The sequence below is a fragment of the Orcinus orca genome, chromosome 16, assembly GCF_937001465.1.
Source record: "Orcinus orca chromosome 16, mOrcOrc1.1, whole genome shotgun sequence".
NCBI lineage: Eukaryota > Metazoa > Chordata > Mammalia > Artiodactyla > Delphinidae > Orcinus > Orcinus orca.
In genome coordinates this window covers 33,233,121-33,256,091 of record NC_064574.1, presented here as the reverse complement: position 1 = coordinate 33,256,091, position 22,971 = coordinate 33,233,121, and the positions used below count along the sequence as shown (strand labels likewise).

The following is a 22,971-nucleotide window of genomic DNA, read 5'->3' as shown; positions in this document are numbered from 1 at the left end:
ATCATCTCACACCAGTCAGAATGGCCATCATCAAAAAATCTAGAAACAATAAATGCTGGAGAGGGTGTGGAGAAAAGGGAACACTCTTGCACTGCTGGTGGGAATGTGAATTGGTTCAGCCACTATGGAGAACAGTATGGAGGTTCCTTAAAAAACTACAAATAGAACTACCATATGACCCAGCAATCCCACTACTGGGCATATACCCTGAGAAAACCAAAATTCAAAGAGTCATGTACCAAAATGTTCATTGCAGCTCTATTTACAATAGCCCGGAGATGGAAACAACCTAAGTGCCCATCATCGGATGAATGGATAAAGAAGATGTGGCACATATATACAATGGAATATTACTCAGCCATAAAAAGAAATGAAATTGAGCTATTTGTAATGAGGTGGATAGACCTAGAGTCTGTCATACAGAGTGAAGTAAGTCAGAAAGAAAAAGACAAATACCATATGCTAACACATATATATGGAATTTAAGAAAAAAAATGTCATGAAGAACCTAGGGGTAAGGCAGGAATAAAGACGCAGACCTCCTAGAGAACGGACTTGAGGTTATGGGGAGGGGGAAGGGTGAGCTGTGGCAGGGCGAGAGAGAGTCATGGACATATACACACTAACAAACGCAGTAAGGTAGATAGCTAGTGGGAAGCAGCCGCATGGCACAGGGATTTTGGCTCGGTGCTTTGTGACAGCCTGGAGGGGTGGGATAGGGAGGGTGGGAGGGAGGGAGACGCAAGAGGGAAGACATATGGGAACATATGTTTATGTATGACTGATTCACTTTGTTATAAAGCAGAAACTAACACACCATTGTAAAGCAATTATACCCCAATAAAGATGTTAAAAAAAAATACTAAACTTAATTGCTTTAAATAAATAAATAAAATATGAATAACTGTCCAACAGAAATGACTATTATTTGTGATATCTCTATATACTATTTTTGCCAAATTTATGTATTTTTGAGCAAAGAGGAGGTAAAATACTTACTTCATGACCAAAAATGACAGGGCAAAGCGAGCTGAAAAACAGAATATGACATAAATTCTAACTTACATTTCAGTGATACACTAGAAGATCTACTTTACAATTTGCTTAACTTGCTTTATTTAGCATCAAAAGAAAATAGTAAAAAATAAAAATTTACATCTCCTCAAACAACTCAAGAAATTTTATTCTAACAGTAAATTTATCAAAATTCTTGGTGAATCTATAAAGGGAAGAATGTTTTAAAAAGTGTGCCTGTGTAAGGGAGGCAGGACACTTGTAAAGCATTTATATTACTAGCCTTTAAAATGCATCATAGGGACCTCCCTAGTGGTCCAGTGGTTAAGACTCCACGCTTCCAATGCAGGGGGCGAGGGTTCTATCCCTGGTCAGGTAACTAAGATCCCTCATGCCACATGGAGCGCCACAAAAAAAAAAAAAAAAAAAAAAAAGATCATAATTATGGTCTTCTACTTTAGGCTTTAGGATATCAAATTACATTCTATTTTACATGAATAGACATCTTTAGACCTGTGCAGCCAAGTCACTGAATGAAGGAGACTAAAGGGTGAAATGAGTACATAATAAAGGGATAAAATTTCATTTATTCAGTTCAAAGAATCAGAATAAATAAGGCCATATATGAATATATAAAGTATTATGTTGAATATAAAGAAGTAGTTCCCATTTATCAATTATATAAACAGGAACAAAAAGGACAGGGAGGAAGAGATATAATCAGTTAACTGTGAATCATTATCCCTGTTAATACATGTCAACACAGAAGTTGGTGTCCTGCCACTTCCCCTTGGCAATCATTGTTCAGCGTGCTCCTGCATGATCACTGCTGGCCTCTTACCAAGCACCTGCACCTGTCTGCCAAAGGGCTTTCTGTGGCTGCAGAAGCATCATCAGCAGGCAGGCTGGGCAGGCCAGAAGTGCTCGGGTGTCTAATATTCTCAGGAGCAGCCCCAAATCTAGGCCCTTAGATGGAAAAATACTGAGGCTAGCTCTATAGTCAAGTGTCCCAGAGGCCTCAGAAGGATTAAGCCTTTATTAAGCCTCCATTAAGGTACCATACACTAACTGCCCTCCCTTCTCTGTCTCACTTCCCCATTCTCCTCCCAGTATTTCTGGGGATCACCTCCCAAAGAAACTACATTTATGCAAATCATTGCTTCTGAAGGAACCTAAACTAAAACAGCCTTCTATTGTCTTCTCCATTCTCTTTTCATAGGCCTCAATTAATCTAGCAAGGGTTGACAACATTTTTCCTAAAGGGCCAGAAAGTAAACAGTTTCAGTTTTACTGTCTGGGTCACAACTACCCAACTTTTGTCAAAGCCAACAATTTGTAAATAAATGGGTGGGGCTGTGCTCTAATAAAAACTTTATTTACCAAAACAAGCAGCCTGCCTAGTTTGCCAACCCCTGCAAGATTCACAAATGGAGGACCATGAAAAATTCAAGTTTTGATGTTGGAATCACAAACTTAGAACTAAAAGGTAAAAGCAAACTGTAGGAAGGAAACCCAGGTTTTTCATACTAACTTATCTTCCTTAAGTATGACAGAAGAAGGACCACTGCAAATGTTCATTTTTATTTATAACTGGTAAGAGGTACCAATCAAAGAGGTGTTTTGGTCCTCAACCAGGGTGTTCCTTGGCCACCTGCTACAGACCACTCACCACCCCAACATTTATCACCAGATCACATCGCCACCCTAGCTCAGAGCACCCTCTCTCCCAGGGTGGGTTTGGATGGCCATCTATTCAAAGGACATCTCTAAGGGTTTAAGGACAAAGAACTCCTGAGGAACTCTATACTTTTCCCAGCTTTCTAATTAACATATTAAAGGCAGAAAGAAAAACTGTTAAATTCTCCTAGAGCCCAAAGCCTAGGTGAAGAGAAAAGCGTGACAAGATCAATTTTTCTAATACAATGCACTTCAAAACCTCAGTTCTTTACCTCTGGTACAGCTACTATTCGGTCTCTCACATTTTCTCCTATTTCTTCAAAGTTATCCAAAAATTTGTCAAAATACTTCAAAATAACAGCACATTGTGTTAACTATGTTAAGTACATAATGAAATCTCATTTAATCTTCAGAACAACATTCTGAGGCAGGTATTATTATTTCTACTTTAAGAAGATAAAAATGAAGGAGAAATTAACATGCCCCAGATCACATTGGAAGTGGCTGAAGCAAGATTCTAACTCAGGTTTATCTTCTAGAAAAGGCTCGTAATCACTAAAGCAAAAATGCCTCTACACTGCTTCTTCTCTACTGCAGGGCAATAACACGGAAATAAAAAAATATTATGAAATACTTATCAATAGTAAGTGACTTCGATGTGAATCTATTTCTTGCTTTTTAAAAGTAAACAAACAACACCCTACATACAAGTAGTTGAAATGACTTTGTAATTCACTGTCCCATGACTCTTCAGTTGAGTAACTAGATTGTGTAATATAGTAAATTTTCCTTATTGTTTCAACTAGAGATCAGTAAACTTATCTGTAAAGGTACAAACACATAAATATCTGTGAGCCATTCTCTATTGCATCTACTCAACTCTGCCCCTGTAGCTCAAAAGCAGTCAGATACTATGTAAATGAACAAGTGTGGCTGTGTTCCAATAAAAGTTTACTTATGGATAGCAAAATTTGAACTTCATGTAGTTTTGTGTGTCATGAAATATTCTTTTTAATTTTTTTCAGCTATGAAAAAATGTAAAAACCACTCAGCTTATGGGCTGTACAAAGATGGGTGATTAGCTGGATTATATCTCTTCCACTCTGTCCTTTTTGTTTGTTCCTATTTATACAATTGACAAATGTAAAATACTTCTTTATATTCAACATAATACTTCATATATTCATATATGGCCTTATTTATTCTGATTCTTTGAATTGAACTGAAAAAATGAAATTTTATCCCTTCTTTAAATATTATGTATGCAGTTCACCCTTTAGTCTCCTTCTTTCAATGACTTGGCTGCACAGGTCTAAAGATGTCTAATGAATTGTAATTTGCAAACATTTTGATTAGTTTTCAGTTATTGGTAGCCAAGAGCACCCCCAACATGCACACGATAAAGTAAAACTTGAGATAACCTCATACATACTTGACAATGAGTTTAAACAGGTTTTCTTCAGATTGAATCTCCTGGATGGCATAAAGGTCCTTAAGTGAGAACTCCATCAATGTTCCATGCTTATACTCATCCTCGGAAGGCTTAGTTTTCTGTCCTTTGCTGTTGCTAACAGAATTTGCTTCAATGTACAAAAGGAACATGCATTTGTCATTCTTATTTCGAGAACCTGTAAATTTCAAAGTATGATATACAATAATTGGTATTTTCATTTTCCCTACAAAGATTCAAGTAGACTGTAAAAGAAAGGCATGGTGAGCTATAAATAAACTTTTATTTTAGAGGAAAAGTTTCACCTATATAAGAATCAAGTTCTTTAAATTAATGGAAATTCAGAAGTATCTTAAAAAGGGAAAAGATGAATGCTGACAAACTATTGAGGGACAATTGAATTAAGGAAAGTTATACCACACCTTCCTCAGCATTTGAGACTTTGACAACTCCAGTGATAGTCACTGTGTCTCCTGGGACACAGCTATCCACAAGATCGTGAACAAGCTCACATTCTATTGTTCGTGGAATCCGACCTGCTTCTCGCTGATCATCAGACATCGACTCCTGGATTCTAAAAAGTTAAACAATTTTCAGTCAGTACATAAACTGACTTTGGGTTATTTGGTCAACACAGTAACTATTCAGGGTCCACATGATGCTGAGATAGATAAAGGGCAGTTAGTTTAAAAAAAAAAGAAAAGGTTCAATGGTATATTTAAAACTACTTCAGCAATTTCCAATTAAAGATGGCAGAATGGGCACATGCATTTGCCTACCTTCCCTCTAAAGTGTCCACCAAAACAACAGTCACTAAAAGAGTGAAGAGAAGTTTTGGGGCATGCAGAGGTGCCATCATCAAATAAGAGATATTAATGAAATTTTATAAAACAGCAAATGGGAAAGTACTGATGGATAAAATAAAATGAATTCCAGAATACACACAGGAAAAATTTACAAGGGTACAAGAGAAGTGGGAGCCAATGTTCTCAGCCCTAGAGAGGCTTGTAAGTTGGAGGTGGCAGGAATGGCAAGTGGGAGCAGATGGCTGAAACAAAACAGAATAATCAACTGAAAGACAAGTCGCAGAAGAGCTGTTCAGAAATTATTTGGAAGGTGGGGGCATAGGTGGGTAGAAGAAGAAGGAGGGCATCCCAGGAAAGCCATCAGGCTTCCCCATCTGGCAAAAACCAGAGCACTGTTTTAAGGAAACAGAGCCATCTACTCTATGAGGGGAACTAAGGTGCCGAGAGAGGATATCAGAGCTCCAGCATAAGCCTCCTCATTCTGGCATTTGAGGAGCCCAGGCCAAATTCAAAAACACATTCATAAAGCAAAATCTGGTTGTCAAAACCCTACCCTCTATCTAGGGATGAGGCTTTTTGAAGAAAAGCTCCTACCTAAAAAATAGCAAAGGAAACTTATCTTACCTACTCCAAATAATTTCTCATTCCTCATCAGATATTTGAAGATGAAATGGCAATAATTAAAGAAGGAGAAAAGCATTAAAAACAAAGAAAAAACTACTTAAGAGTTTCTGAGAAAATGTTACCATCATAAAACAAGAATGAGCTGCTATGAAAAAGAAACTATTGGAAAACAAGTGTGAGATCAGAAAAATTAAAGATATGTATATAAAAATCAAACACTTATAGAAAGGATACAAGCAAAAGCCAAAGAAATCTAGAAAAGAGCATAAAGAAAACAAAGGGTGAAGGACAAACAATTGAATGGATACACCTGATAAGAAGCCCAAAGAGAGAAAATAGAAAATAGATATTCTAGAGTTAGACAACTCTAGAAGAAAAGGGCCAATCAGTATCAAGCAAGATGAAGACACAGTTAGATAGACTCAGACGTTTTCAGAACACCATGGATAAAAAGATTACGAAGAGTAGGAAAAGTGCTAAACGACAGTTATAGTCCAAATATGAAGCATATTAAAATATGGGCTAACTCAGTGGAGTATAAGAAAAGAATCCTTTTTGATTTTGATGCTTGGATCATTTTCCTTTAAGGGGCAAAAAACCCCAACAAAACAAAACAACCCAGTGACACAAATTACATTTCTTTCTCTTGGCATCTGATCACCTGACTTGATTCTCTGTTGAACAATATTTATGTTATCATAAAAATGTAAGTGCTGTTTGTTGGTTTCATTAGATATGACCTATGAATAAAACATGGAAGATAATTCTCATTAGAAAACAGAAGTAAACCTTGACAATTTAAAAGTAACATCATACTGAAAAAAGGTGGAAGAGGGAGAAGGGACAGCAGGTACCATGTCTCTAACATTCTCAGCTCACAGACTGGATAAGTAAAGTGAAGGAAGAGACATAAGAATGCTATCTAGAATTATGTATAAGGCAACAAGAAGTTGTGGGAACTGTGGCCTTCTATGCTGATTGAGTTTTTAAAAACATACACATTATTTTAAAACTTTTTAATTTAATCACTTAAATGATGAAAGTAAGCACAAACCCTGCTCCATGGTTACCCACTACTTTCACCCTCAATGCATATTTAAACACTGGCGAACTGCAATGAGAAGTGTCAGAGTGACACAACATGCTAAGGTCACCTTGCTTTAAAAAAGTATATTTTTTGGGACTTCCCTGGTGGCGCAGTGGTTGAGAATCCACCTGCCAATGCAGGGGACACGGGTTTGATCCCTGGTCTGGGAAGATCCCACGTGCCGTGGAGCAACTAAGCCTGTGCGCCACAACTACTGAGCCTGCTCTCTAGAGCCTGCAAGCCACAGCTACTGAAGCCCGCATGCCTAGAGCCTGTGCTCCACAACAAGACAAGCCACTGCAATAAGAAGCCGGCACACTGCAACAAAGAGTAGCCCCCACTCGCCAGAACTAGAGAAAGCCTGCATGCAGCACCAAAGACCCAAAGCAGCCCAAAAAAAAGAAAGAAAAACAGTATATTTTTACACTTTTCTTATTAAAAGAACACATATTTCTATGTGTCACCTTTGTAAAAATTTAAAAACACAGATAAGCAGAAAGAAAAAAATAACAATTACTTTCATCTGACCTCCCAGACAGTATACTCTTAACATGTTTTTGTATTTACCAGTGTTTTTTTTTTTTAATAAAGTCAGTATTGTACAGTAGAGAACATTCTGTGACCTGCTTTATCACTAAATTCATTGGAAACATTTTTGGATGTCATTTCAAAACACTCTCCTACATCATCATAATTAGTGGCTACACAATAGTTCATAGTATCATCCTTTTTATAATATTTTCTTCAGATGTTTAGGTTATTCTCCATTTTTGGTTATCAACACTGTGAAAACATACTTTCAGCAAGCTATTTCTGCACATATTGTGACTGTCTTCATCAGATGAACTTCTAGAACTGGGACTGCTGCAACTATAAGGCTTCGATTCTGATATACACAATAAAGCTGTCACCTTGACTCATCCAAACATTTCAATGCACTAGTTGAGAAACAATTACTTAATTCCTTATGGCCATCCAAGCTAAGGCTCAGAAAAAATTGAAACTGAGTTTACTATATATGGCAGGAAGGAGGCCTTTCTTCTAGGGCAAAAAATCATTTTATGTACCTACAGAGCAATAGAATAAGACAATTAATTATGTAAGCTAATATTGCATTAACAAAGTTTTACTATAACTAACTCATTTAAAATGAACCTGAGCAATACCTTACTTTTAAAAACTCAAGAAAAGGACTTAAATGTCCTCCTTTTCTCAATCATCTACCCCTAAGTTTGATTTCCTAATATTAGGAGATGATCATTCAAACCCAGTTAAAATATTTAAGCCTATTTTTAGTCTATTTTTACCTGAAAACAAAGAAATTTTGTTCAAATAATTAAATCACTCTGAATCTTCTATGCATATACTGTGAACCTTATAGCACCTTTGAGGCCCTCACCACCCCCTTCAGTGGTGAAAGTGCTATAGACATGGGCTGGAAACCAGGCTCCCCCACATGATCATACTCAAGAGTTTTAAACATTTCATCTTTTATAAAATGGAGTGTCTGTAAAGATCTCAGCATAGTGCACAGTTAATTATTGTATATATTGGTCTTGGTTTTTATAGGGCATTAGGAGGTCAAGCTAGGACAGGGCTTGGTAGAAATCTACTTCACTTTTCCCCTATGTTCTTAGTTTTTAAAGACCATTTGTTTCAGCCAAGTTTCCTGGATAGCACCCTGACTTCAAAACTACCCATTATTTTATATTTAGGGATGAGTTATGGGACTACAGCCAGAAAAAAATGGAATAAATTGTTAAAAATATACACACATAGAGAAAACTATCTGACTTTAAAAAAAAAGTTTTTTTTAATCACCTATAGAAAATGCCTCATGGATATTGTGAACATAAAATGAAATGTATCTATTTCTAAGGGAGTCTCTATTTTAAAACTTCAAAACAATATTATTTCTAGGATATCACATTATGGAATGAAACATACAGCTTTGCTTATATATACATCCAATTCAATGAGTAAAATAAATGAGATATAAAATGATTTCTCAATAGCAAAATGACATAATACTTGTACGTTAAATCCTTTCTGGAATCTGATAGAAAACAAATCTCAAATGAAGACAATTATCACTCCAACACATAACTCTGCAGCAAGTAAACCTTTTATTATATACTTTATCACAATCTACAGAGAAGCATCAAAGTATAATACAGGAATACTGTAGATTTACTTGGCAGTATGAGGGCTCTAAAACCTGCCTTTTATTTAATAGTCTGATTGCTTACTTGATTGACTGCCAGTCCATCGTAACTGTGAGAGGAGAGCTTCGGAGTGCAGTAAATGACTTCCCTCGACATGCAGGCACAGGACACTGCAACAAGATTAATTCGCACTTAAATTTTGATATACTACAATCATATCTCAGGAAAATTCAAGTTAAAATGCTTCATTTAGTATTGGTTTAAAAGTTGGTCCCAGAATGGTATTAAAGTAAGATGAACTAAAAGCTGCAATGACTTTCCATTTTCTTCTGTATTGATTTTGTTTTTGAGGCACTTTTTCAGCTGGTCCCTCTTGATGACTGCTCTTATGCTTTCTGCTGTGGGTATGCAAGTCTCTTTACACACCTGTCACACCAAGCACTTATTCCTTCCTTTGTGCCCAAGTAGTCTCCCAATCCTTGAACATCTCCTTGTATCCAGTCCCACATACCCAGCTCCAATCCTCCCCTTTTCAAAAGCCTTTCCTGGGTCTTCTTTAATCCCCAATTCTCCTATCTAACCTCCTTTTGCACTGCTTGTATAGTATAATGTTTATTGTACCACACAGGCAGTCCTCAACATGTAAGTCAGTTGTGTTCAAGTTTTCGTAAGTCATTTGTTTGCTGTTTGTACCTCAAGATGCATTTATAAGTAGAGAGACTGTGGCAGACTGTGTTTTCCAAATACAGTTGTAATTGTATCACCCTTCAAACCTTTCTAGAACCCTGCCACTCCCCTATAAAGAGCTGGAGTCTAATTTCCCCCTCCTGGGATGTGGACAGGCTTGTGACTCACTTTGTAACCAACCGAATGTGACAGAAGTAATGCTGCCTGACCTCTGAGGGTGCCTCAAAAGAGGCAAAGCCATTTCTGCCAGTCAGCTGGACCTCTGTCTCTTGAAGCTATTGGCAGTCATGTGAGCAGAATGAGTGTCCTGAGCTGCCATACTGTGGGCAAGAAGCCAAAACCAGACCACACAGAAAGACAACGTGGAAGAGAGATACTGGCCAGTGCCCAGTGAGTCCAGTCACTTGCTATTCCAGCTCCCTAAGAGATCAAGAGCCAGAAGTACCCAGCCAACCAGTTCTTCCAAACTCCTGACCCACAGACACCATGTGAAATAATATAATGATTCTTGTTATTTTGAGCCACTATGCTGTAGGGTGATTAGTTATGCAGCAATAGTGACTGGAACAGAGATCAGCTGGAACAACTGTCTTTCTGATCACTTTGATTCACTGAAGTTCAGACATGAGTAATGAAGTCAGCGTTACTACCTACTGTATTAGAGGGCATGGAAATACCCTGACAAAATAATGTTTACAGAAAATATCCAATTTAAATCAGGATTTAAATTCTGGCCTCTCCAGGGAATTCCCTGGAGGCCCAGTTGTTAAGACTGTGCTTTCACTGCTGAGGTCACAGGTTCAATCCCTGGTCAGAGAACTAAGATTCCACAAAATGAGCCAAAGGGGAAAAAAAAAAAAAAAATCTGGCCTCTCTGACCTAAAGGCAGTCCTGAATCTTAAGCCCAAATAGTAGGTGACACCCATTTACCAACACCATTGATTAGTCAGAACCAATAGCTGAATCTAACATACTCTGTTCTTCCTACAAGAGAAGGAAGCCTTAGGAATTTCAGTGTGAGTAAAAATGTACTAAATGTTAAACTTATTAAAGTCTAAGGATGATAAAGGCAATTCTGGAAAAGAAGAATCGGTATGGCAAGTGTTCCTACCTTATCAAAAGTTTTAATAAGGTCAATGTAAATAGGATTGTGTAGACCTGGTACAGGACCAGTGAAATAAAACAGACTCACATGTCTACAGGAGCACAGTGTACTACAGATGATGTATTACACATCAATAGAAACAGAGGGCTTAATTAATAAATGGCGACAACTGGCTTTCCACCTAAAAGAATAATATTAGATCCTTAGCTTTATGCCATTCACAAAATTAAATTTCAGATGGACGAAAGATCTAAATAGAAAAAACAAGACTTAAAAGTACTGAAAGAAAATGTAAGAGAGATGTTTATAAATAGTGAGTGAGGGAGGCCTTCTTAAGCCATGGAGAAAATGTAAAAGTCATAGGAAAAAGACTGATCAATTTAACCATGTCAAAATGTATTGATAAAACTCTAAAGCAAAAAATGTACCACAAAGTTAAGAGATAAACTAAAGACTGGGAGAAAATATCTATAATGTAAGAAATCAATGCTCAGTATCTAGAATTCATAAAGAACTCCTATCAATAGTATAAACAGAAAAATGAACAGAAAATTCAATAAAGAAACTGAATGGCCAATAAAGATGTGAAAAGATGCTCAAACATAACAGAAATCACAGAAATTCATATTAAAAATGAAATACCATTTTACACCCATCAGTCTGGCAAAAATTTAAAAACCTAACAATACCAAGTGTTAATGAAAATATGGGGAAATGGTAATCACTTAACACCACCAGCAGGGGTGTAAGTTGGGACCAACATTCTGGAAAGTACTTTGGCAACATCTAAAAATGTTAAAAATAAGCATAGCATATAACTGAGAAATTCCTCTGCTAAGGAGACATGTACAAGAATGTTCTCTGCAGCATTATTTGAAATTGTGAAAAACTGGAAACAGCACAATGTCTGCCAAGACTATGGATAAACAGTGGCTATTCATTTACTCCACACAATAAATGAAAGAATTAGATATGTATTAAGATAGGTAGAACTCCAAAATAACCAAATGAAAAAAATGCTGTAATTTGTTACATTCAGTATATCATTTATGTAAACATAAACAAAACAAATCCTACATATATAGTCAAGTATGAAAATGCAGACTTGAGGAATACATGCTGATTTGAGAATAGTGGCTCTAGGGGTGGAACAAAGTTAATGGAACTGAGGAGGGAAACAAAGAGACTTTACCTTTATTACACTTAATATTTTTTGTAAAAAAATTAGCTAAATATTTGCCAACCCATAATGGTAGTACACAGATATTAGTTACATTATTCTTTACACTTTTCTATAGTTTTAAAATTTATAGTTTTAAAAAAAAGTTAAAAAAGGAATGCATCACTTTCCAACAGCAGAATAAAGGAAAGAAAACAATATGTGTACCTATTAAGCCAGAATATAAAAATATGAACGGAAAGAATACAAATTAACTTCAGGATAATGACTGTCTCTGGGAATGGTACAAGCAAGGGGTAAAAAAGAGACAAAAGCTGTACCAGTAATGCTTTACTTCTTTCAAGATACAGCTGGAGCTGGCAAAATGTAAATTCTGAGTGGTGAATAGAGATGTTTTGTTTATTTTTTGTACCCTGAAGTATTTTATAATTTAAAAACTGAAAATAAACAATAAAAATAAGCTCTGTATTTAGAAACACTGGGAAATGTTTTCTGTAAATTGATTTGCCTTCTTTACCAAGATAAAGAAGGAAGTAGTTAAAGAACATGGTATAACCTTTGTGGGAAGATTATATTTTCCATCTGGAAGAGAAAAACTCTGAATTTCTCCACACGCAGCACAAAGAAAAGCCATCTTGGTACAGAGAGGCTTTATATTACTGACGCGAACCACTGTCCCTCTCAGAGCAATGTATTTTCCATAGTAATTTGCTCGGACATTCTTGAGCTGTGTTAAGGGCTCATAGTTGTATACCCTAAAAACAAAAACAGGAACATATTTATCTATACATTTAAAATGAGCAGAAAGCTGAGGTTGTCTGCATTTTCACAAGTCCCTTTAAGAAACTATGGAATTCTCAAACCATATCATCCCCATATATATCAGGAATTTTACAAGTATTAAATCAGTCTTAAAAATAAAAAAAGTTAAATCTTCACTTTTCCTCTTGTCTCATTGGCTGTTCTCTAGGGAAAAAGGAAAAAAATAATGCCAAAAGGAAAGTCTCAAATTCAGCAACTTCTGAGTCTCCAAATTCTTTTTCAAGAAATGTTAGGAAATGTCTTTTTTAAATTCTAAGGAAAAAAAAACAAAGAAACAACCTTGATGATTACCTTATTCATCTCTTCTAATGAGAATTTAAAATCTTATAATACAATAAAAAGTTGAATTCAAGAAAAAATTCCATTTGTTCTCTGTGTTTAATAGAAATCTAATAATTTTAACAAAATTTAATCACACCACTTAGTGTATCACATGGATTATTAAATGTAAATAGCAGGGTCTTGATAAGCATACATCCAAAATCAATGCTTACAAAAATTTGCAGGTTCACAAATCAACTTATTTAGGCAGAAAAAGCTTATTTCTATCAAGATCTCTTCAAATTCAGCAGGTTCACTTGGATGTGATGACCAATGAGTTAGCAAGAAACTCATATACTTTTTACTGATTTCTTTGGCTTTATAAAATAAGGTTCTCACTCTTAAATAGTCTTTAATGCCTGTTTCTGAATAACACTTCAATACCAGAAAATTCCTCACCTTGTATGAATGTGTGGCACATTTACCAATGTCTCCCCATTTCTAGACAATCCTTCTTGGGCTTGTAACTCAGCTGCATGCCTTTCAAGATCCTTAGTTAACACCTAGACAAGACAGACATTTACTCAAAAGTTTGAAAACAAGATACCCTCTTGAAGCAGAACTCTTTTATAGAGAATATGAAGTTAAGAATATAAACAGTTCAGAAGAGCATATTAACAGAACTCTAACTGCCCTTTAAAATTCTGATATTTAGGGCTTCCCTGGTGGTGCAGTGGTTGAGAGTTCGCCTGCCGATGCAGGGGGCGTGGGTTCGTGCCCCAGTCCGGGAAGATCCTACATACCGCAGAGCGGCTGGGCCCGTGAGCCATGGCTGCTGAGCCTGTGCGTCCGGAGCCTGTGCTCCACAACGGGAGAGGCCACAACAGTGAGAGGCCCGCGTACCGTAAAAAAAAAAAAAAAATTCTGATATTTTATTATGATTACTTATTTTATAGTGGGTTATGTTTTACCTGGGGTTCTGCTGTCCTTGGGCTGGAAAACTCCAGCATCCCTGTCTGCTACTTTCTGCCTCAACTAAACCTAGTATTAAAAGTCCTTACAGTAGCCCCTTAAAGATATTCTGGATGGATTCTGGAAAAAAAATATTTTCTACTTCTCCAAATTCAGTGATTAAGATAAAGAAAATAAAGATTACTTTTGAAATAACCAATATTTACTTCCTTGGCATTTGACATTAAGTAAAATAAATATTTAACATCTACCTGTGTACAAAGCAGTACGCTGCCAGTCTGAAAAAATGAGATGCAAATATGCAGCTATAATTGCTACCATAAAGATTTACAGACAAAAAAACCATGTGAGTTTTGAAAAGGGGTCATGAGAAAGGTTTCAGAGTGACAACTGAGTTAGGCCCAAGACATTTGGACATGTGAGGCAAGGGGCATTCTATGCCAAATGGACAGCACGTGTAAGAATCCTAGAGGGAGCTTAGTTTAGCTGGATGGCAGTGAAAGAAGGAGAGCAGGGAGAGGAAGTTGAACCAGGTTATGGAAGGCTTTCAATGCCACACAAAGGGTTTGGATATCATTTGGCAGAAAAGAGTCACCACAGTTTCCAAGGACAAATCGTGTTTTACCACGTATGGCAACAGTTAAGGAAAGATAATGAAGTCTTATGACAGAGGCTGTAAGGATGGAAAAGAGGTGGATTTAAGAGATATTTTAGAAATAGAAGTGAAAGGATGTGGTAATTTAGACATGAAGAACTAATGAGAGGGACTTCCCTGGTGGCACAGTGGTTAAAAATCTACCTGCCAACGCAGGGGACGCAGGTTCAAGCCCTGGTCTGGGAAGATCCCACACGCCGCGGAGCAACTAAGCCTGTGCGCCACAACTACTGAACCTGCGCTCTAGAGCCTGTGAGCCACAAGTACTGAGCCCGTGCACCACAACTACTGAAGCCCTTGCGCCTAGAGCCTGTGCTCCGCAACAAGAGAAGCTACCGCAGTGAGAAGTTCACGCACCGCAACGAAGAGTAGCCCCTGCTCACCGCAACTAGAGGAAGCCCGTGCACAGAACAGAAGACCCAACACAGCCAAAACTAAATTAATTAATTAATTAATTAAAAAAAAGAACTAATGAGCAAGAGGAGTCTGAAGACAACAGCCAAGGTTCCCAGCCTTGGGTCACTAGCAGTGTATACATCTTTGCAACGAATCTTTTTAATGAACCCTCACCTGGATACCCTGACCTCCTCTGCTCTATGTCCAGTCCTCAGTACCACTTTAAGACCCACTCTAAACCCCACCACGCCTATGAAGTCTTCCTCTGACAGGATAGCAACCTTTCATTTCTAGCAAAGGTCTGTTGGTAAAAACTAAGAATCTTTTAGAGAAGGTACTGTGACTGTGAAATCTTCCTTTAAAATTTTGACAGAAGTCTCACAAAATCAACACTTACCTGATGTATTGCCAGACCCATGCAAGCCAGGGTTTTGTCAGGTGTATCCCTTAATTCATTTGCTATATTTGGTATCAATTTAGCTATTTCGTCATCTTTTGTCAGTTCTTTAAAATCCACCAAAATACTTCCCTTTCTTTCTATTTCATCCTACAAAATATTACGGTATGAAAATAATGATTGCTTTTTTACCATATATGAGCAGTCAATCACATACTTTGAGAAAGCATATAATGTTAATATAGTGATAATATCAGCTCATGCAGCTCAATATTAAAAAAATAAACCTAATCAAAAAATGGGCATAAGACCTAAATAGACATTTCTCCAAAGAAGACATACAGATGGGCAAGAAGCACGTGAAAAGCTGCTCAACATCACTAATTATTAGAGAAATGCAAATCAAAACTACAGTGAGGTATCACCTCACACCGGTTAGAATGGGCATCATCAGAAAATCTACAAACAACAAATGCTGGAGAGGCTGGGGAGAAAAGGGAACCCTCTTGCACTGTTGGTGGGAATGTAAATTGATACAGCCACTATGGAGAACAGTACGGAGGTTGCTTAAAAACTAAAAATAAAATTACCAGGGCTTCCCTGGTGGCGCAGTGGTTGAGAGTCCGCCTGCCGATGCAGGGGACACGGGTTTGTGTCCCAGTCTGGGAAGATCCCACATGCCGCGGAGCAGCTAGGCCCGTGAGCCGTGGCCACTGAGCCTGCGTGTCCAGAGCCTGTGCTCCGCAATGGGAGAGGCCACAGCAGTGAGAGGCCCGCGTACCGCAAAAATAAATAAATAAATAAAATAGAATTACCATATGACCCAGCAATCCCACTACTGGGCATATACCCAGAGAAAACCATAATTCAAATAGACACATGCACCCCAATGTTCACTGCAGCACTATTTACAATAGCCAGGTCATGGAAGTAACCTAAATGCCTGTTGACAGATGAATGGATAAAGAAGATGTGGTACATATATACAATGGAATATTACTCAGCCATAAAAAGGAATGAAACTGGGTCATTTGTAGAGACATGGATGAATTTAGAGACTGTCATACAGAGTAAAGTAAGTCAGAAAGAGAAAAACAAATATCGTATATTAACGCATACATTTGAAACCCAGAAAAATGGTACAGATGAACCAGTTTGCAGGGCAGAAATAGAGACACAGATGTAGAGAACAAACATATGGACACCAAGCAGGGAAGGTGGTGGTGGTGGGGGTGGTGGTGGGATGAATTGGGAGATTGGGATTGACATGTATACACTAATATGCATAAAATAGATAACTAATAAGAACCTGCTATATAAAAAATAAATTAAATTAAATTAAAAATATATATGGTGATAATAAGTACTATAAGTTTTGTGCCAAGCACAGTTCTAATATTTAAAATGTATTAACTTATTTATGTCTCTTAACAACCCTTTGTGGTAGGTATTAATAATACTCTCATACTCTAATGATAGACGAGAAAACACACAAAAGAAAGCAATTCACCGAAGTCCATATTGCTGGTAAGTGGGAAGCTAGCAGCTGGACCAAGGCAGTTCAGTGTCTATAATCACAATCACTAGCACCTCAAATACACTGTTCAATAAGATGACACATAAAGGTGGACTAGTAGCTTTGTTATGCAAGAACCTTACCTTATCGTATAAATCGATACGCCTTGCAAAAAAATTTTCAAATGCTTGAATCTTCTCAATAAAAGGAGAGCTGTCGCTGTAAACTAATCCAACAAATATGGCATCAGCACTAATAAAAATTACACATGTACAATCATATTTTTCATGAGACAGAAGAAATACTATATACATGGTAGATGACTTCTAATTGCTGTACATTCTGATTACATTTAGATAAGAACTGGTATAGAATGTAAACATAAGATTCTAAAACAAGTTTAGGTCTGCATAATCTGAAAGGCAGATAGGAAGTGTCTCTCTCTCTAAAAGCACCAATATCTGAAAATCTTTACATTGAGCTGTGACACCTAGTAAGATCTACTAGTTCAAACAGCTTACATAATAAAGCGAAAACTTAAGCCGCATAGCACAGGGGGATCAGCTCCATGCTCTATGACCACCTAGAGGGGTGGGATAGGGAGGGTGGGAGGGAGACGCAAGAGGGAGGGGATATGGTGATATATGTATACGTATAGCTGATTCAGTTTGTTATACAGCAGAAACTAACACAACGTTGTAAAGCAACTATACTCCAACAAAGACGTTAAAAAATAAATAAATACGTTGAGGTTTAAAAAAATTTTTTTAAAGCCAAAGCTTAGCACACTAACTAAACTCTTATTTCTTTGCAAAGAAAATCCTACTAGCCCAAATAGCCATTTGTCAAATCCCTTCCTGAGATCAGGAGAGGCAGACTACCACTCGGCTCTGGTCCCAAAACTGTAAAATTATCTTCCACATTGTAAAGTTCTATAACATTTTTGAATTGGTCTCCCACAGAGAAACAGAACAATGAAGCAGTTCGGAAGTACAACTGGCCAAAGGCAACTAGTGAACTCCATTTTTAGGACCAGTCCAAAGATCACTTCTAGTATTCTCTAGTATTCTGAGCTAACTGCTAGGGAAATACTGTGGGTGTTGGTGGCTAATGTATCCTAAAGCAACAAAAGATACATCAACTATGAAACATAACATTTCTATATACCAGAGAAAAACAGACTCTCAACACAGCAAACATTTGTAAAGCACTTCATTCATTCACAAAATGAATACTGAGTGCCCGGTATGGGGCAAGATCCTTGCCCTTAAGCAGTACAGTCCAGTGGGTAAAAAAAACACAGATATACATAAACACAAAACCCATATCTCATAACAAGCATATGATACTATCAGAGCACAGGAAAGATGATTCTCCAAACCCATACAGACAGATGTATGATGTTAACTGATGTTCTGGATTACAAAAAGGAGATTCCTTAACTATGTTTCTACACAAACTGTGTTGGCTGTTGTCTCTTGATTCCAAGCCTATTCTTCTATATTCAGCTTTGTGATTCTTTGATCAAGATCTGCACATGGAACTTCCCAGACTCCTGTAAGATTCTGACAATTAGAGGCAACTTTAGAGACTGGCAGGTGGCAGGAAGGAAGGAATTTATTCTTGTTTCCAATTCTTTTCAGCATCTCTCCAGCTACAGAGGATAGCTAAGTTCTGGCCTCCAGCTCTAAGCACCAACCATGCCACTCTCCTGCCAGAATTACCAGCAGCAACCTGCTTAATTCGCCTCAGTGGTCTGAGCACAGCTCTGAAAGATATCCTTCAGAGGTCCAAGCACAGCTTTGTGGGGTGCCCCTCAAAGGTCAAAGCCACAGCTATGCTGTGGCTCCTCCTTTCAATTCTTAGGTTCTGATAACCTCAGCACTACTTATCTTTTGTTCCCTTAGGCAAAAGGGTGGTTGTTGCTTTCCAAAGTTAACACTATCTGGGAGTTTACCTCAGTGTTCCCTTTTTGCTCTTTCAGTCTTCTATCTGTATACCCAATTCCCTGTATTAACTCCTCTTTCTGAAATACCTAGTGTGGTTTGTTTTTCTGACTTATAGAAAAATAAAAAATTATGCTCTTGAAACATAAACATAATTCAATTGTTTGAGTGAACTAAGATTAAAGAAGAGGGGAGATATATATATATATATAAGCCAAATGAGCAGTAATATGAGATGTAGCATCCAAAAAATGTTAAAGAAAATAAGACTTATGGTACTTTTTGCACTTTTAACTCTACCTTCTGACAAATAAAGCTTCCAGCCTTTATATGGTATGAATTGATCCAACGTTGATTGTAGTAGCAAAGACTGTGGGGTTTGTTCTGAAAAAACAAAAAAACAAAACCACAAAAACAGAATACTAGGTTAATAGAAGCAGAACATTTTTTTTTTTCCTATTTGTTTCTCCTTATAACAATGAGACCCTGACATGTTATTAACAGAATATCTAAGTTACAGATTTCAGTAAGAATTTTGGATATTAACATCCAAATATTACCTTAAGGGTAATGTCAAATAAAAGACAGACAAATTTGAGTTAAACTGCTCTTCATGACAGGCACGAACAGATTCCTTCACGAAGGAAAAAAATATTGCACTACCGTTGGCCTCCCCTACCAGGATGTTTTCCTGTGGCTTTATTCAGGTCAGGTCTGTGCTTTAGTTCTCTCCATTTTCCTAAGAAGCTCCCACCACCTCTTCCTCTTTTCCAGCTTTGAAATCTTCCCCGTCCAAATCCTCTGCCTCTGTACTCTCCATTCATGTCTTTTAAAAGATAGAGATTAGGAAGTCCTCATCAAAACTGTAGGAGAAACAGTGCTCCTAAAAATGTATTAACACAGAAAATAAGAAAAATTAATATATATTCTAGTTTGAGACCAGCAATGTTGCACAGCATGGTACAAACCCCAAACACTCTGCAGTAATTCTTCTAATCCTCATCTCCTTTTAAGGCCTACCACAGATGTTTAACCAAGTATACTGAGTGCTTATGCCTTTTCTTATTTTTGTCATGGGATTTGTCATGGGATAAAAATAAGAAAAGGTATAAGAAAAGGTACCATACCTGTTTCCATGGAACTCTCACAATAGAAATGAAAATAAAACAGGTAATTAACTCTAAGATACCTCTGTAGTGTGGTGAGACTTATTACAGGGCAGCACTGTCTGAACATTATCCTGACCTGTGACATTAGGAATATATCATCATAGCTCCTTATATATAGACAATCCAGCTGTGCCATATCCACTTTTATCAGGGATACATGGATATCCTTTTTTTTAAATTAATTTATTTTTTTATTTTGGCCACACTGCATGGCTTGTGGGATTTCAGTTTCCCGACGCAGGCCACGGCAGTGAAAGGACCAAATCCTAACAACTAGACCACCAGGGAACTCCCTGGATATTCCTACATAGGTATCTAAGACAGATCTTTCTGGGGAAGCACAGGAGTGGGATGGGTACATACATGTTTCAACCTTTCTTGTCCTGTAGGGGCCAAAATGGAAAAGAAGTTAATTTTCCAGATTTAGAATGACTGTGTTAAAACGACAATGAAAGCAAGATCATTTCTAGGCCAATACTGATAGATGGGTTATTTGCAATTTTTAGATAAATTTGTTAAAATGCAATAAAGTTTTTCTGAAAGCATATCCATATTTGTTAATATCATTTTTGGGGCTAATTATCCCTTCCTGCTTTTTTCTACTTTGTACATGGTGAGATACTCATTTAAAAAAAAATTATTTTATTTTTTGCCACACCGTGCAGCTTGCAGGATCTTAGTTCCCTGATCAGGGATCGAACCCGGGCCCACAGCAGTGAAAACGCTGAGTCCTAACCACTGGACCACCAGGGAATTCCCAAGACTCATTTTTATTAAACTCAAATCCATAAAAATAGTTCCTGGTTGAAAAGCAATAAATCAATATATATGTGATCTTTTAAAATGGGTTTTAAGGGGCTTCCCTGGTAGCGCAGTGGTTGAGAGTCCACCTGCCAATGCAGGGGACACGAGTTCAAGCCCTGGTCCAGGAAGATCCCACCTGCTGCGGAGCAACTAAGCCTGTGTGCCACAACTACTGAGCCTGCGCTCTGGAGCCCGTAAGCCACAACTACTGAGCCCATGCACCACAAGTAGTGAAGCCCACGCACCTAGAGCCTGTGCTCTACAAGAGAAGCCACCGCAATGAGAAGCCTTCACACCACAACGGTCGCTGCAACTAGAGAATGCCTGCACACTGCAACGAAGACCCAACACAGCCTAAAAAAGTTTTTAAATGGGTTTTAAAATAATTCATATAAGTAGAGCACAGGGCAGTGAAACCATACTGTATGATATTGAAATCATGCATCTGTCAAATCCCATGAAATTATACAACAAAAAGAGTGAATCCTAATGTAACTATGGATTTTAATAACAATGTATCAATTTGGGTCCATCAATTGCAACAAATGTATCACACTAATGCAATATGCTAATAATGGGGGAAATGGGGGTGGGGGAAGGGAAGAGGACCTATATGGGAACTCTGTACTTTCTGTGCAATTTTTACAACAACAGTTGTAAACCTACAACTATTCTAAAAAATAAAGTCTGCTGAAGAAAATAGTTTACTCGTACAACTCAATATCCAAAAACTGAACAGAGGACTTGAACAGACATTTTTCCAAAGAAGACTTAGAGATGGCCAAGAGGCACATGAAAAGATGCTCAACATCGTTAATCATCAGAGAAATGCAAATCAAAACCACACTGAGATATCACCTCACACCTGTCATAATGGCTATCGTCAAAAACACAACAAATAATAAATGTAGGGGAGGATGTGGAGAAAAGGGAACCCTAGTACACTGTTGGTGGGAATGTAAATTGGTGTAGCCAGTATGGAAAACAGTGTGGAGCTTCCTCAAGAAATTAAAAATAGGGACTTCCCTGGTGGCCCAGTGGTAAAGAATCTGCCTTCCAAGGCAGGGGACGCGGGTTCGATCCCTGGTCAGGGAACTAAGATTCCACATGGCGCAGGGCAACTAAGCCCCCACGCCACAACTACTGAGCTCACACACCTCAACTAGAGAGCCTGCATGCCACGAACTACACAGCCCACACGCTCTGGAACCCGCGCGCCACCAACTGAAAAGAAGAGAAAACACGCACGCCACAACTAGAGAGAAGCCTGCGCACCACAACGAAGAGCCGTCGCACCGCAACTAAGACCCAACAGAGCCCCCCCCCAAAAAAATTTAAATGAAGTATAACCTATAAAAATTGAATCACTATGTTGTACATCTGTAACTAACATAACATTATAAATCAACTATACCTCAATAAAAGAAAATAGTTCATATCCTAAGAATAAAAATAAATAAGAACATATCCATAGACTGTAGTGCAATTCATTACAAGACAGCGTATACGCATCTTTATTTAAAGCGATTTAAATTAGTAAATAAGTTAATAACAAGTTCATGTTATGGGCACTAACAGGGCTTTGGTAATCATCTAGACCACACCATACGTTAAGAAACTGAAGACCAGAGAAATTAAGTGAACTGATCAAGATCAAATTTGTCTGTTGACAGTACTGAGCTCAAACTTCATCTCCACATTCCCAACCTGAAGTGCTCCTTCGACAATGCTACGTGCCGTATCTTTTTCAAACGAGGTAATATGGTGAGAACAACTAGTAAAAATTCCAACATAAATGCAAGAGGTAGGACTGGAGAATGGGTAAACGCCACCCGTCGGGCTTCTATGCTTGGTTAAATACCTCACTTCATTTACGTCTCCTCAAGACTAAGTTCTTACTTGCAAAAGATGGAGGTCCCAAAACTCTCTTAGTTCATGGCTGGGCTGGTTCTCCCTTCCTCTCGGGGGGAAGCACGACGGGGCGGAGAGGAGACTCCGCGGTCCGAGCTCCACAGGTGTCCCTGCCCAAGCCCCGCAGACTCTTCACCCTCAGCTCTCCTGACGTCCCCGCGCGGGATCGAAGCTCGTCTGTAGCAGCGGCTTGGGGACCTCAGCTTCTCCACCGAGGCCGCACAGCGGAGCCGGAAAATGTCTAGAGCACGGCGCCACAACAGCACGGCTAACCAAATCCCAGTTTTCCAAGTTCTTTTTTGGCGCTTTTGTGACGCAACTTCCGCC

At 38.0% G+C, this 22,971-nt stretch overlaps 1 protein-coding gene across 7 annotated transcripts in view; it reads right to left on the bottom strand.

Moving 5' to 3' along the window:
* The window catches only part of MCM8 (minichromosome maintenance 8 homologous recombination repair factor), a 41,226-nt gene extending 18,273 nt beyond the window's left edge, over positions 1–22,953 (bottom strand). For 4 of the 7 annotated variants that reach the window (XR_004486841.2, XM_049699996.1, XM_049699998.1 and 1 more), the window contains exons 1-11: positions 22,633–22,953; positions 19,440–19,586; positions 19,061–19,144; positions 16,958–17,040; positions 15,299–15,448; positions 13,338–13,441; positions 12,352–12,550; positions 8,908–8,993; positions 4,564–4,715; positions 4,124–4,319; positions 1,000–1,030 (exon numbers count right to left, since the gene is read on the bottom strand). Coding sequence is in view for 6 of the 7 variants with exons in the window: in XM_049699996.1 (XP_049555953.1) it covers positions 1,000–1,030; positions 4,124–4,319; positions 4,564–4,715; positions 8,908–8,993; positions 12,352–12,550; positions 13,338–13,441; positions 15,299–15,448; positions 16,958–17,040; positions 19,061–19,144; positions 19,440–19,584 (1,230 nt within the window). In the remaining variant the exon portion in view is untranslated. Of the gene's footprint in view, positions 1–999; positions 1,031–4,123; positions 4,320–4,563; positions 4,716–8,907; positions 8,994–12,351; positions 12,551–13,337; positions 13,442–15,298; positions 15,449–16,957; positions 17,041–19,060; positions 19,145–19,439; positions 19,644–22,632 lie in introns of all 7 variants that reach the window. The other 3 variants (XM_049699997.1, XM_004276451.4, XM_049699999.1) reach the window with 3 other exon arrangements.
* Between the last annotated feature and the right edge of the window lie 18 nt (positions 22,954–22,971).